The sequence below is a fragment of the Ovis aries genome, chromosome 1, assembly GCF_016772045.2.
Source record: "Ovis aries strain OAR_USU_Benz2616 breed Rambouillet chromosome 1, ARS-UI_Ramb_v3.0, whole genome shotgun sequence".
NCBI lineage: Eukaryota > Metazoa > Chordata > Mammalia > Artiodactyla > Bovidae > Ovis > Ovis aries.
Window position 1 is genome coordinate 90,459,076 of NC_056054.1, and position 15,271 is coordinate 90,474,346.

At 43.0% G+C, this 15,271-nt stretch overlaps 1 protein-coding gene across 11 annotated transcripts in view; it reads left to right on the plus strand.

The window, feature by feature from the left end:
- The first annotated feature begins 6,080 nt into the window (after positions 1–6,080).
- Positions 6,081–15,271, plus strand: part of LRIG2 (leucine rich repeats and immunoglobulin like domains 2) — a 63,240-nt gene continuing 54,049 nt past the window's right edge. For 2 of the 11 annotated variants that reach the window (XM_015092177.3, XM_060412804.1), the window contains exon 1: positions 6,081–6,546. In XM_015092177.3, coding sequence (XP_014947663.3) covers positions 6,308–6,546 — 239 coding nt within the window. In that variant the 5' untranslated portion in view covers positions 6,081–6,307. Of the gene's footprint in view, positions 6,547–10,064; positions 10,243–10,641; positions 14,980–15,271 lie in introns of those variants that run through there. The other 9 variants (XM_042252694.2, XM_042252673.2, XM_042252688.2 and 6 more) reach the window with 9 other exon arrangements.

The window sequence follows — 15,271 nt, forward strand, 5'->3', positions numbered from 1 at the left end:
CCTTTAGTACATCTAAAGGGTCCATGGGAAGCTTTGACACTATAATGCACGGTGGTACTAAGACGCCTCATTGTTTTTATTTTGTGTGTGTGTGGAGCTCTTTTCTAGGCCCAGTTTCTTAGCTGAGGTTGTTAAGCATTCTCAACAGCAGGGAAGTGAGGCTAAGAGCAAGTTTCACTCTGCTGTCTTGGTTTTTTAAGTTTAGTTTGGATTGGAGCATTGGATATGTCCTTGAGTCCAAGAAATATTTCAATATTAAGAAACAGAAGAAGGTCCTTAAAACCATAATTGTGACTCCAAACCTGCCATGGGAAGATTGATTTTTATTACTTTCTAGGACAACTCTATGACCTAAGCATTATCATTTATTTTAACCCGCTCAGGTTTTTAATTTATAAGTCAGAAAACCCACAGTCATGCCAGCTTGCCTCTGTTTCTGGCTAAGTTAGTTTAATCTCTCTGGGCTTGTTTCCTCAACAGTAGTAACTATCTTGCCAATTTCATAGTCGTTGAGAGATCAGACAATATAACTGATGCAAATGTTCCTTGAAGAGCATAAAAGCACTAAATGTAAGTGGACTATCACTATTATTCTTAACATCTATTTATAATATTGGGTATAATATATGGCTGAATGAATATAAGGCTGTAATCAAGCAGGACCCTATGAGGCCTTCCCTCATATCTTCTGCTTTAGCTCCTCTCTGAGGTACCAAGATAACATTATTTGATGCACATTTCCTGAGTTGTTACATATGTGAAAGTTCAGTTCAGTTCAGTTCAGTTCAGTTCATTTCACTCACTCAGTCATGTCCAACTCTTTGCAACCCCATGGACTGCAGCATGTCAGGCTTCCCTGTCCGTCACCAACTCCCGGAGTCTACACAAACTCATGTCCATCAAGTCAGTGATGCCATCCAACCATCTCATCCTCTGTCATCCCCTTCTCTTCCTGCCTTCAATCTTTCCCAGCATCAAGGTTTTTCAAATGAGTCGGTTCTTCACATCAGGTGGCCAAAATATTGGAGTTTCAGCTTCAGCATCAGTCATTCCAGTGAATATTCAAGACTGATTTCTTTTAGGATGGACTAGTTGGATCTCCTTGCTGTCTAAGGGACTCTCAAGAGTCTTCAAAAGCATCAGTTCTTCGGCACTCAGCTTTCTTTATAGTCCAACTTTCACATCCATTCATGACTACTGGAAAAACCATAGCTTTGGCTAGATGGATCTTTGTTGGCAAAGTAATGTCTTTGCTTTTGAATATGCTGTCTAGGTTGGTCATAACTTTCCTTCCAAGGACCAAGCATCTTTTAATTTCATGGCTGCAGTCACCATCTGCAGTGATTCTGGAGCCCCCCCAAAATAAAGTCTCTCACTGTTTCCACTCTTTCCCCATCTATTTGCCATGAAGTGATGGGACCAGATGCCATGATTTTAAGTTTTCTGAATGCTGAGTTTTAAGCGAACTTTTTCACTCTCCTCTTTCACTTTCATCAAGAGGCTTTTTAGTTCCTCTTCACTTTCTGCCATAAGGGTGGTGTCATCTGCATATTTGAGGTTATTGATATTTCTCCCGGCAGTCTTGATTCCAGCTTGTGCTTCATCTAGTCCAGCATTTCTCATGGTGTACTCCAAGTATAAGTTAAATAAGCAGGGTGACAATATACAGTCTTGCTGTACTCCTTTCCCGATTTGGATCTAGTCAGTTGTTCCATGTCCATTTCTAACTGTTGCTGCTTGACCTGCATACAGATTACTCAGGAGGCAGGTCAGGTGGCCTAGTATTCCCATCTCTTTAAGAATTTTCCAGTTTGTTGTGATCCACACAGTGAAAGGCTTTGGCCTAGTCAATAAAGCAGAAACAGATGTTTTTTCTGGAACTATCTTGCTTTTTTGATGATCCAGCATACGTTGACAATTTGATCTCTGGTTCCTCTGCCCTTTCTAAATCCAGCTTGAACATCTGGAAGTTCATGGTTCACGTACTGTTGAAGCCTGGCTTGGAGAATTTTGAGCATGACTTTGCTAGCATGTGAGATGAGTGCAACTGCGCAGTAGTTTGAACATTCTTTGGCATTGCCTTTCTTTGGGATTGGAATGAAAACTGACCTTTTCCAGTCCTGTGGCCACTGCTGACTTTTCCAAATTTTCTGGCATACTAAGTACAGCACTTTCACAGCATCATCTTTTAGGATTTGAAATAGCTCAACTGGAATTCCATCACCCACCCCCCCCCCCCCCAGCTTTGTACATAGTGATACTTCCTAAGGCCCACTTGACTTCACATTCCAAAGTGTCTGGCTCTAGGTGAGTGATCACACCATCATGATTATCTGGGTCATGAAGATCTTTTTGTATAGTTCTTCTGTGTATTCTTGCCACCTCTTCTTAATATCTTCTGCTTCTGTGAGGTTCATACCATTTCTGTCCTTTATTGTACCCATATTTGCATGAAAACTTCCCTTGGTATCTCTAATTTTCTTGAAGAGATCTCTAGTCTTTCCCATTCTATTGTTTTCTTCTATTTCTTTGCATTGATCACTGAGGAAAGCTTTCTTATCTCTCCTTGCTATTCTTTGGAACTCTGCATTCATATGGGTATATCTTTTTCTCCTTTGCCTTTCACTTCTCTTTTCTCAGCTATTTGTAAGGCCTCCTCAGAGAACCATTTTGCCTTTTTGCATTTCTTTTCCTGGGGATGATCTTGATCCCCGTCTCCTGTACAGTGTCACAAACCCCTGTCCATAGTTCTTTAGGCACTCTGTCTATCAGATCTAATCCCTTGAATCTGTTTGTCACTCGCATTGTAAGGGATTTGATTTAGGTCATACCTGAATGGTCTATTGGATTTCCCTACTTTTTTCAATTAAGTCTGAATTTGGCAATAAGGAGTTCATGATCTGAGCCACAGTCAGCTCCTGGTCTTGTTTTTGCTGACTGTATAGAGCTTCTCCATCTTTGGCTGCAAAGAGTATAATCAATCTGATTTCAGTATTGACCATCTGGTGATGCCCATGTGTAGAGTTTTCTCTTGTGTTGTTGGAAGAGGGTGTTTGCTATGACCAGTGTGTTCTCTTGACAAAAGTCTATTAGACTTTGCTCTGCTTCATTCTGTACTCCAAGGCCAAATTAGCCTGTTACTCCAGGTATTTCTTGACTTCCTACTTCTGCATTCCAGTCCCCTATAATGAAAAGGACATCTTTTTTTAGGTGTTAGTTCTAGAAGGTTTTGTAGGTCTTCATAGAACCGTTTAACTTTAGCTTCTTCAGCATTACTGGTCGGGGCATAGACTTGGATTATTGTGATATTGAATGGTTTGCCTTGGAAACGAACAGAGATCATTCTGTCGTTTTTAAGATTGCAACCATACTGCATTTTGGACTCTTTTATTGACTATGATGGCTATTCCATTTCTTCTAAGGGATTCTTGCCCACAGTAGTAGATATAGTGGTCCTCTGAGTTAAATTCACCCATTCCAGTCCATTTTGGTTCTCTGATTCCTAAAATGCCGATGTTCATTTTTGCCATCTCCTGTTGGACCACTTCCAATTTGCCTTGATTAATGGATCTAACATTCCAGGTTCCTATGCAAATTGTTCTTCATAGCATCGGACTTTCCTTCCATCACCAGTCATATCCACAATTGGGTGTTGTTTTTGCTTTGGCTCAGTCTTTTCATTCTTTCTGGAGTTATTTCTCCACTGATCTCCCATAGCATATTGGGCATCTGTCAATCTGGGAGTTCATCTTTCAGGGTCCTATCTTTTTGCCTTTTCATGCTGTTGATGGGATTCTCAAGGCAAGAATACGGAAATGGTTTGCCAATCCCTTCTCCAGTGGACCGCATTTTGTCAGAACTCTCCACCATGACCCGTCCATCTTGGGTGGCCCTACATGGCATGCTCATAGTTTCACTGAGTTAGACAAGGGTATGGTCCATGTGATCAGTTTGGTTAGTTTTCTGCGATTGCAGTTTTCATTCTGTCTGCCCTCTGATGGATAAGGATAAGAGGCTTATGGAAGCTTTCTGATGGGAGAGACTGATTGAGGGGGAAACTGGTTTTTTTTTTTTCTGATGAGCAGGGCATTCTCAGTAAATCTTTAATCCAATTTTCTGTTGAAGGATGGGGCTATGTTCCCTCCCTGTTATTTGACCTGAGGCCAAACTATGGCGGAGATAATGAAGATAATGGCAACCTCTTTCAAAAGGTCCCATGCAACACTGCTACACTCAGTGCCCCCAACCCTGCAGCAGGCCACCATCAACCCACACCTCTGCTGGAGACTCCTGGACACTCATGGGCAAGTCTGGGTCAGTCTCTTGTGGGGGTCACTGCTCCTTTCTCCTGGGTCCTAGTGCACACAAGGTTCTGTTTGTGCCCTCCAAGAGTGCCCAGTGCCCAGTGCCCAGTCCTGTGTAAGCTCTGGTGGCTCTATGGTGGGGTTAATGGCAACCTCCTCCAAGAGGGCTTATGCCATACCCAGATCTGCTGCACCCAGAGCTCCTGCCCCTGCAGCAGTCCGCTGCTGACTGATACCTTTGTAGGAGACACACAAACATAGTTCTGGCTCAGTCTCTGTGGGTTATCTGGGTCCTGGTGTGCCCAAGGTTTGTTTGAACCCTCTGAGTGTCTCTGGTGGGTATGGGGTTTGATTCTAAACGCGATTTCATCCCTCCTACCATCTTGCTGGGGCTTCTCCTTTGCCCTTGGACGTGGGTTATCTCCTCAAATGTGGGGTATCTCCTCAATGTGAAAAGCCACCACCAAATGGAAGATATTAACTACTTGATGACCTAGAGCACATAGCCCCAGGCCTCCTGGAGTTGAAGGAGTGATAAAGTTAACCCCGGTGACACCACCCTGTTACCTCACTGTCAATCAGTCAGAGAACTGTGCCTGAGTTGATCACAAACTCTGTGACCCCTTCCCTCACTTGGCCATTGGTCAGTCAGTAAAGAATCTGCCTGCAGTATAGGAGACCTGGGTTCGATCCCTGGGTCGGGAAGATCCCCTGGAGAAGGAAATGGCTTCTCCAGTATCCTTGCCTGGAAAATGTCATGGACACAGGATCCTGGTGGGCTGCAGTCCATGGGGTCGCAAAGAGATGGGCACGACTGAGCGACTAACACTTACTTATTTACTAAAACCCTTCAGGAGCTGGGGGATTTTTTTATGTGCCTGAGCCACCAGTCTCTCTGCATGACTCTGCAATAAACCTTTCTCTTCTCCAAAGTCTCACATTTCAGGTTGTTTGGACTTACTGTGCCTTGGTCATATGAATTCACACTAACAAGGTGGCCAGACTTCACTGTTCCTGTTACGTTTTCCACAGCCTTTGCTTTAGAATAAAAAATTCCTCCACACCCAAGCCTTTTCTTTGTTGACAGTTCAACAGTCTCTATCTATACGTTCTGCTTGCTTCTGTGAAATTGAGTGTAAATACACAACAGCATTCTCCGAATCAGAGGAAAGAGGAGTATTTTCCTTAAATACATGCCTTGCAAGTGTGGCCCCATCAACATTTATTGAACTCCAAGACAGAACAGAAGCTGGAGGTACACAGATGAATAAATAGGTTGTCTGCTCTGACGAGCTTAAGAGTCCACCAAGCGATGGAGCTTCCTTTTAGGAGACTGGGAGTTGCCTTGCATTTGCAGCAGCCATAGACGAGCAGGACTTGCAGAGGAGGCCCAAGCTTGGCTCTGGAGCCCAGTGGGCTCATGAAAGCTCCCGCACCCCCTTAGTGTTTGCCACTCGGGAGGCGCCTCTTCTGCCATTCCCCTTACTTGATGCCCAGAGACGATTAAAGATCCTTTTCTAGTACCATAGTGGATACATCACAAATCAGGACTTCAGACTTCAGCGCTTCTGCCCTCACTCCCTCCTAAGGAGCCACTGCGCCCTCCAGCGGAGAAACGGCAGTGGAACTCCAGGGGCCGCCCCTAAACTCTGGACACCTTAAAGTCCTCCTTAAGGAGCCAGCTGTCTCCGACACCTCCCCTCGTGGAGTCCCGCCCCGACGCGCCTCGTCTTGTGGCACCGATTGGTTGGCTCCTGTGCGTGAAGACGTTGCGTCGTGGGGCGGGGCGAAGCAGCGTTGACCACAGGGCCTGTGTTCTGTGTCCTCGGCCGCCGCCCCCGCTACCGCGGTGTATCCGCCCCTTGCCTGCCTTTAGAGGGTACAGGCGACAGCCGTTTCTCTGGGTGGTCGCGCAGCCGCCAGACGTCTCCGCCGAGCTGCTTTTCCTGGCTGGCTGCTGTTCTCCGCTGGGTCCAGGCCGGGGGGGTGGGGAGTAGGGAAAAATGGCGCCGGCGCCCCAAGGCGTTCGGGAGGAGCCGCTGCTGGAGTGTGGGTCGAGATTGCTTTCCCGGCTGCTCTTCCTCGCTCAGGCAGTGGTGCTGCTGCTGCCAGCCGCCCGTGCAGGCCTCTGCCCCGTGCCCTGTTCCTGCCGCATCCCGGTGCTGGACTGCAGTCGCAGGAAACTACCAGCGCCCAGCTGGAGGGCGCTGTCCACCTCGCTGCCCCCCGATGCCGTCAGCCTGTGAGTAGAGTTGCTGGGCGGGGACCAAAGGAAAGCGGGGAGAGTGGGTGGGTGCTCCAGCTCCCAGAGGGGCAGGAGAGAGATGCCTGGCCTGGGGGTGCGGCCAGGAGCCTAAGTTTTGGGAAATGCCATTGCGGTGTTGTGAACTTTTGGGGAGGATGGTGGGAGCCTGAAATCCTGCTGTTAAGGTTCTGGAGACTTGTATGAAAACCACAGTTAAAATTCTTGGGACCAGGGAGTATGTGATTCCTGGGCTGGGAGGAGTTGGGGCGGGGATGTTGTTAAGGGTTCACTGGTTCTGGGCACCGGCATTGGCTCTGAATGGTTGGGGCTTCTCGGCCACTTTGGGCTGCATCATCCAATGCATCAGCTTGAATGATCCCCAGGTATGTGGTTTTATATCCTTATCGTAAAGACTTATCTACTCTTTTTTTGGCTGCCGTTCACGTTTTGGCAGGTTTTGTGCTGTTTTTGATATTTAACTGGGTTAAAACTTACTGTGTTACTACATCCAGTACTACCTTGAACAAGCATTTTTATAAATAGCATTTTTGTTCTACTTTAAGAGTCATTGTAAAGAAGAAGGCTTATCCTTGACAGAATTAAGTGATGTGCATTTCCTTGTGGCAAATAACCTAAAAATCAGTACTGTTTATGTATAAGAAGCAAGTACAATGGTTGGATGAATTCTTCTGGAGACCACTGCTGAGTGCTGATCTTGACAGGCCTGTGTTAGACAGTGGCACCTGGAGAGTTCATTAGTCTGAGTCAGCCTGATGGCATTAGGAACAACAGTAGATATTAAATGCTGCAATTATGGAGCTTCTTAACCACTAACATACAGTTATTTTCCTGCCACTAACTGAACAATGTATTTATTAATTGACAGACTTGTAATAGAGTCATCTCTGAAAAAAGTCCTGTCACACACATGAAAAATAGCTTGAGGTGTGACTAAGAATAGCTCGAGGGGCTGCTGGTTGTTTGACAGAAAACAACAAAATTCTCTAAACAATTATCTTTTAATTAAAAAAAATAAAGAAATGGAATACAAACAGAATGTCTCTCTTTGCAGTGGTTAAAGCATTTATACATTTGTAAATAGGTTATGTTAGGAAAGAAAGCTACCTCGTAAATTCCTTGAGGAAATTAATTTTGACAACCAAATGTTGTCATAGATCTGCAGTGTAATACGGTGTTTTCTGTTGTTTTATGATAGTGACACCTTTAACTAATTCTGATTCTGTTGACACAGATGAAAGGTAAAAATTTATATCAGTGTGCAACATAGTCTGAATTAAGCCTAACATAATATCTTAGTAATGCAACAAGTACCTTTTCCTAAGAAATTCTTGAAACAGCTATCTGATTATGACAAACTAAATCTGGTGCAGGTTTAAAAACAACACAACTTCATTTAGCTGTAATTGAAATAAATGTGGCCTACTTTTCAAGCTCATCCATTGGTAGATAAACAATAATTAGAAATAGTTTCATGTTGGATACATTTATTTTGTGTCAAAGCTTGATTTTTGTGTAATGAAGACAAATTGCCCAAAGCCAAATAAAATTCAAAAATTTTAAGTGTCCTCTAGTGAAATTGACATTTTCAGTTGAAGTGAAATGCCTTGGAGAGCAATTTTCTTGAAGAAATGTAACTGGATGGAAGTCTTAAATTAGCAAAAGAACTCTTAGAATATTAAAAGATGGGATTGTGCTGTTAAAACTGAGTAACATTTTTTTAAAAATCAGTTGCTTTCAGCTGTGAAACCACCAGTGCACGTGGGTTTATGTATTTTTGAATATTTCAAACACATGCAGTGCTTTAAATTATTAATGATTCAAACTCAAATGCTCTAACTTGTAGCCATCAGAAAGTTGGTAGACAAAATTCATTAATCCTGGTTCTAAAATGTGTATCTGTCCCCAGTTACAGGCTTCCTAGGTGGCTTACTGGTAAAGAATCCACCTGCCAATGCAGGGGATGCAGGTTCGATCCCTGGGTTGGGAAGGACCACTCCAGTATTTTTGCCGTGAAAATCCCATGGACAGAGGACCTGGCGGGCTACAGTCCATAGATTCACGAAGAGTTGGATGTGATTTACTGACTTAATATAAACGCCCCCAGTTACTGAAACAGAGCCCCTGAAACCCTTGTAATTTCCAAAGTGATAGGAGAACTAGGAGCGCCTTTCATTTTTGTGTTTGGCCTTTGACCCTGATTCCTGACACAGAGCTCATACATCTCTTAGAATTTTCTGGGTGATAGGAATGTCTTTTGACCAAATGAAGTGACTTTTAGTTGTCTCCAGGATGGCTTCAGGATGGGGTCTGGTCACCAGAAAGACTGAGCTGTGATTAGAAGCTTGGAACTTTCAGCCCCATCTCCCCTCCCCATCCTCCTGAAAGAGGAGAGGGGCTAGAGATTGAGGTAGTATTTGATCGTGCCTGTGTGATGAAGCCTTCATATAAGTCCTAAAGTATGGAGTTCAGAGAGCTACTAAGTTGGTGCAGGTTTAAAAACAACACAACTTCATTTAGCTGTAATTGAAATAAATGTGGTCTAAGAAAACAACACAGCTACATCTACTGGGTGGTATGCTGTGAGGGTGGTGCATCCCAACTCCATGGAGACAGACAGAAGCTCCTGCACTGGACCCTTCTGGATCTCACCCTCTGTATGTCTTCATCTGTGTCCTTTATCGCATTTTTTTATTAAATAGTAAACCAGTAAATGTAAGTAAGTGTTTTCCTGAGTTCTGTGAGCTGCTTTAGCAGGTGGTTGAATCCAAAGAGGTGGGTCTTGGGAACCTCCAATTTATACCAGGTTGACAGAAGTTGCAGGCAACGTGGGGACTTGTGATTAGTGTCTGAAGTGGGAGGCCGTCTTGTGGGACTGAGCCCTGAAGCAGTGAGGTCTGCAGTAATGCCAGTTAGTGTCAGAATCGAATTGCAGAATATCCAGCTGGTGAAGGATTGGGTGGTTGTTGGGGGGAAAAAGCACACATCTGGTGTCAGAAGTACTGTATATGTGAGTAAAGGAAAAAACCAGTGACAAAAATTTCTTGCTTGACCAAACTTTAGTCAGGCTCCTGAACCTTATCTTGGACCACTTCTGAACATTCTTATAAAATGTAGTTTTAGCAGTATCTCTACTGAGTCAGTGTAGTGGGAATCCCCCATCCTCAGTATCTGATCAGATTCCTCCACCTATACCACCCTCCAGGTGATATTTGATTACCCTGGCCTGTCTTCAGCAAGAATCCTGTTGGGTATTTAGTTAAAAACCCCCTTACCCTGATGTTTACTCTTAGTAATTTTCCATTCACCAACCCTACTTTGCTCCTTAGCTGTGAGTTTTCTCTTATTCATGGAGTATTCAAAGTTAAGCCCAATCTCTTTTCCCAAACTTCAAAACTTCTTTGCAGTGGTTCCTATGTGGAGAAAGCCTCATCCCCCAAAGTCTTCCTTACCATGCTTTAACAAGTATCATTGAATATTTTTTTCCTTTTAACAGTTTGTGGTGCCACAACTCGGGATAGGATCAGATTCATCATTGGACCCCCGGACCTCTCACCCAGGACCCTAAGTGCATACCTTTGAAGTCTTTATCTTCACTCCTGACTGGTTGATCGGGGATCCATTGGTGAGTCCGACTCCTGAACCATTGCACCGGACAAACATCCGAGGAAGCTGGTGAGGACAGATTTAGATTTTTAAGAGTCTGAGTACAGTTGACCTTGAACAACATGGATTTGAACTGTAAATAAATACTCCAGTACTACATGGTCCATGGTTGGTTGAATCCGCAGATGCAGAACCTTGAATACGGAGAAACCTCATGTTTGGAAGGCAATTACAAGTTACCTGTGGATTTTTAACTTTGCAGATGGTTGGTGCCTCTAACCTTCATCTTGTTCAGAGGTCAACTGTATGCTCCAGAAAATGGGATAGAGTGCTAGATAAACACAGGCTGGGTTAGAGTCCCAGGTTCTGTATTTGTAAGAAATCTCAGTTAGAGTCCTAGGCTTCTTTGTTTGATCTGTACTTATTGGCCTGAAAATCTCTTCTTCCTGGCTCTGTTTTTCCTGAGTGGGGATTATTCCTTGACTCCTTACCCTGGAAATCTTTCCTCCTGGCTGTCTGTGAGGCCTCTCTCTCTCTTGGGTCCTGCTTCTTCCATGAGAACTTATCAGATGGCCCAAACCCCCTTCTTAAATCCCTGCTGACTCTGTCTGCATCCATTCTTGTTGGCATGCTTTTATTGAGGATAATGTGGAATTTCACTGACTTCTTTGGGAAACTTGAGATCTTTCTACACTGACTCCTCTAAGCCCTCTCCTTTCTCTTTGCTTCTGCTCCTCCTTTGCTCTCACCACCTTCAGTCTTCCTTCCAATTCTCTTGAATCCTATGGTACATGTGTGCATGCTAAGTCACTTCAGTTGTGTCCGACTCTTTGCAATCCCAGAGACTGTAGCCCGCCAGGCTCCTCTGTCCTTGGGGTTCTCCAGACAAGAGTACTAGAGTGGATTGCCATTCCCTTCTCCAGAGGCTCTTCTCACCCAGAGATTGAAACCACGTCATGTCTCTTACATCTCCTGCATTGGCAGGCAGGTTCTTACCACTAGCGCCACCTGGGATATGTCTCCCTCAAAATCCCTTCATCCTTCATCCCTATGTCCACCCTGCCAAACCTTTTTCCACCTCCATCTTTATAGTCACTTGAACTTTGGACCACCTGCTCTCCACTGGAGACTATAAAGGAACTTAGGGACCCCCGAAAACAACTGAAAAAGAAAAAGGCTAATTGGAAATACTTTGGATGTTTTCGCCAGTTGAATGGGCTTTGGAGACATCCAGATAAGTCTCTTGATATCTCCTCAGTCAACACCTAAAAAATTCGGTCCATAGTCTCCATATGATTACATATCAGGGCAAGGGAAGGTGGTCTGTACAAAACCAGTAAACAGATGACCTTAACTTGTCCCATTTGCCATAAACACAACTCACATAAAAATACAGTGAAAATACGAGGTTATTATTTTATGTAGACCAGTGAGTTTATATTTCTGTGTTTACTAACTTATGACTAAAATTTTCCTGTGAAAACTGAGATCTCTTAGAATCTGTGTGTATGTTTATGTAGGTCTGTATATATGTTGTAGATACGTGAATTTTTCTATTTCTAGATGATATTACCAAATTAATTTATAAAATCTAGGTCTGTTCAAATTGGCTTAGAGATGAACGAGCAATTACGTAAGTATTCCTGGTGCAAAACTAGAATCCCAGAGTTTTATTGGAGTATTGATCTGCTCCTTTTAAGGTCTGCTCAGTAGTTGTGGTGCATGGGCTTAGTTGCCCAGGGGCATGAGGGGTCTTCCTAGACCAGGGATAGAATGCTTGTCCCCTGTAAGTGGATTCCTAACCATTGGACCACCAGGGAAGTCCTTCCTGTGCCTTTGCCTTCTAAGTAATCTTTGTAGGAAACAAAGATTTTGTATCTTACCAAAATAATTTCCTGTATTTCATGTTGTCTTTTTCAGATCTTTGATTACTTTAAAAAATTGAGTTTTCTCTTATTAGAAGAGCTTTTTTTTTTTTTAAGCAACTGTGACTTTCTGTATTTGGCTTTGAAATCTTTTCCCACTTTGTTTAAATGGATAACTAAGTATTGTTTCACAATGACCTGTGATTGTAGTCAGATTTTTAAAACTTTTTGATATTTTTAACCTCACAAAATCAAATTCTGAATGGAATCTGTTTGATTTCAAACTAACTTTGAGACTTTCCAGAGGGTCCCTGGAAAATCTCAAAGGTTATGTCTCTCACCTTGTGAGAGACATAAAAGGATATGTTAAACTAATTAGGTTTATTCGCTATTTTAAATTACATGAGAAGCATAGTAAATAAATGAGGACAAACCTTAGGTTATACATGTATGGACATAAGTTACTAATATACATGTTTCAGAAAAGTTACGAAGTTCATAGAGATATGAAACAGCCTTGTGGTCTGGTTATTAGGTTGAAGTATTTTATGCCACAGAGATAACTAATTTTCCTTATCAAATGAACTCTTCATCAGAACTTTAATCATAACCATTTAAAGTCTTTTTTCATTCATGAACAAGTTGTTTTACTCTCCTTCTCTGAAAGTATAAACAGTCAGCCACAGGCAAGAATGCATCAGGAAGGCCATGCCACAAGACTGAGAATTGCCAGAAGTAATGAAGCTGAGGAATTGATAACACTGTTAACCCAAGATCAAGTCAAATAAGAATTCATTACATCAGACTGATAAACTAATGAGAATGGTTATAATTTTTTATCACTCTTAATTTGAAGCAATGCTGGTTTTTTAATGTTTTTTTCCTTCAAATTTAAATAACCTTTTTCTTTTCTGTTGTGTTATGTATAGCTTACAACAGTAATACCTTTGTGAACAAAGAAGAAACAGTTACTTTTTCTTCCTACCTGGTTCTTCCAGAATTCAGAAACTTTTAGCTAGTATTCTTATTTTCATGACAATGTAGTAATTTGAATAAGTTCAATAATATGCTCTTGTAACAGGATCCAACTTGGAAATGATTGATATATTACCATGGCTTTGGTTGAAATATTATATTTAAGAGTGAACTGTGTATGGAATCTGGTTTAAGCTACCAAGGTTGAGTTCATGGACCAGTATTCTTGGGAAAACTGGCCTGGTATCTGGCTGATAAGGTTCCCAACCTCATAGATGAGTAAGGAAAGTTGCTTCTGGGCCGGCTCAGGACCCTTAGGATATCTCGGGGAACCCAAGAAAAGCAAAATTCACCTGAATCTTAAGGAGTGGGAGATGAAGTCTGGTGGCTACTTCCTGAACTGTCTTCCTAGCCTCAAGAGGCTTTTAAAAGCCTAATCTGAGTTTTCTTTCAGCAAGTTTCTTATATGGCCTGCTTATATGGTCAGTCACTATTCCTGCTGCAGTTATGTAAATAATCGGGACAAATCTAATGAGATCAGAATTTGTAAGCAAGAATTAGAAGGTTGACTGTAGAGAGAAAGGTTTTTGTTTCACTATAAAACTGTAGTGCAGTCTTGTGAATTCTGTCTGGCACATTGGCCAGTCCTTACCACATTCTCAATTCTGGTTTCCTCTGATATCTGGCTATGACGCTCCAAACTGATGTTTCCAGTTTTTCTCCTACCCTCCTGACGTGGCATCCCTGAGAACTACAATTGCCCTTTTCCTGAAACTGTGCAAGATGAAGCTGGATGACGGTATAAACTTGAAAGAAAAGACCATGACACCTTGCATATGGGCGACCTCTGTGCCTGCTGAACACTTAGTGCCATCACCAGAGACATTCAAACTGCAAACCAGGATGCTTCTTCAGGTGACCACTGCCATCCTCACTCTACCATTAAGAGATGCTTCAAGCTCAAATCTAAGAATGCCAACTGGCTGCGTCTGGGTTGAAAAACTGGGTCTCTAGCTATTAATTTTGGTTTCTCTTTTATTTTCATAGAAACTGCCATTATTAAATGCTTGACTGCTGGCACCATTGAGCAAATATCCACTAAAGCCAAGTCTCCACAGAAGGTTTACCCTGGTCCTTAATGAGCAAAAGACCACTGAATGAGAAAATAGACTTATGTTTTTCCTTTCCTTGAACAGAAAGGGGCCTGACAAAGATTCTTTGACTAAATTTTTATCGGACTCCTGAACCACCTTCTACTAGGCTCATCTGTATACGTCCTTGTAAAATGCAGTTGTAGCAAGAATCCTGCTAAGTCAGTTTCGCAATAAACCCCTGATATCTGATCACCCTTGACCTATGATCTGGTTTCTCATCTTCTACCACCTCTCAGGTGATGTCTGATCACCATGGATCGTCTTCAGCAAGAATCTACTTAGGTCTGTTTAGCCAGAGCCTCCCGTTACCCTTGTTTCCGGTTTTCCATCCACTGACCTTGTCTGTCCACTCTGCTTCATGGCTATGAAGTTGTATTAGCCCATGCAGTATTTGGAGTTGAGCTCAGTTTCTTCCCCCACTGCAGAATTTCATCATTTTAGCCCCTGTACTCATAGAGATAACCTGCATCACCTTGAATAAAGTCTTTCTTACCAGGTTTTAACAAGTGTCATTGATTATTTTTTCTTTTAGCACAGGGAGTTTTTCCTGGACATTTGGTATCACAGGACTGAGACTTGCTAGAATGGACCTGGCTCATGGAAACATGGTTTGGGAAGAGAAAGGATAAAAGGCAGGGGATGCAGAACCTTTGATTCCTGGGAGAGCATGTGGTCACCCATGGTATGGAGCAGCAGCTTTGCTGCTCTCAGTTACTAACGGTGAAAGTTACCAATGGAATTTAGAGATGGATCCAATTCCCAGCATGTTGGTCTACTGGATGCATAAGGACATGGAAACTAACAAGAAGAAGGTGAAATGTTTAATCTCTTGGTTATTGTGATAACCAAATTATAATAGCTGACATTGAAATAATGTAATATAATGCTGCTGCTGCTGCTAAGTTGCTTCAGTCATGTCCGACTCTGTGTGACCCCATAGACAGCAGCCTACAAGGCTTCTCCATCCCTGGGATTCTCCAGGCAAGAACACTGGAGTGGGTTGCCATTCCTTCTCCAGTGCGGTGAAGCAGTGGGCTTCCCTGGTGGCTCAGACGGTAAAGCGTCTGCCTGCAATGCGGGAGACCCGGGTTCGATTCCTGGGTT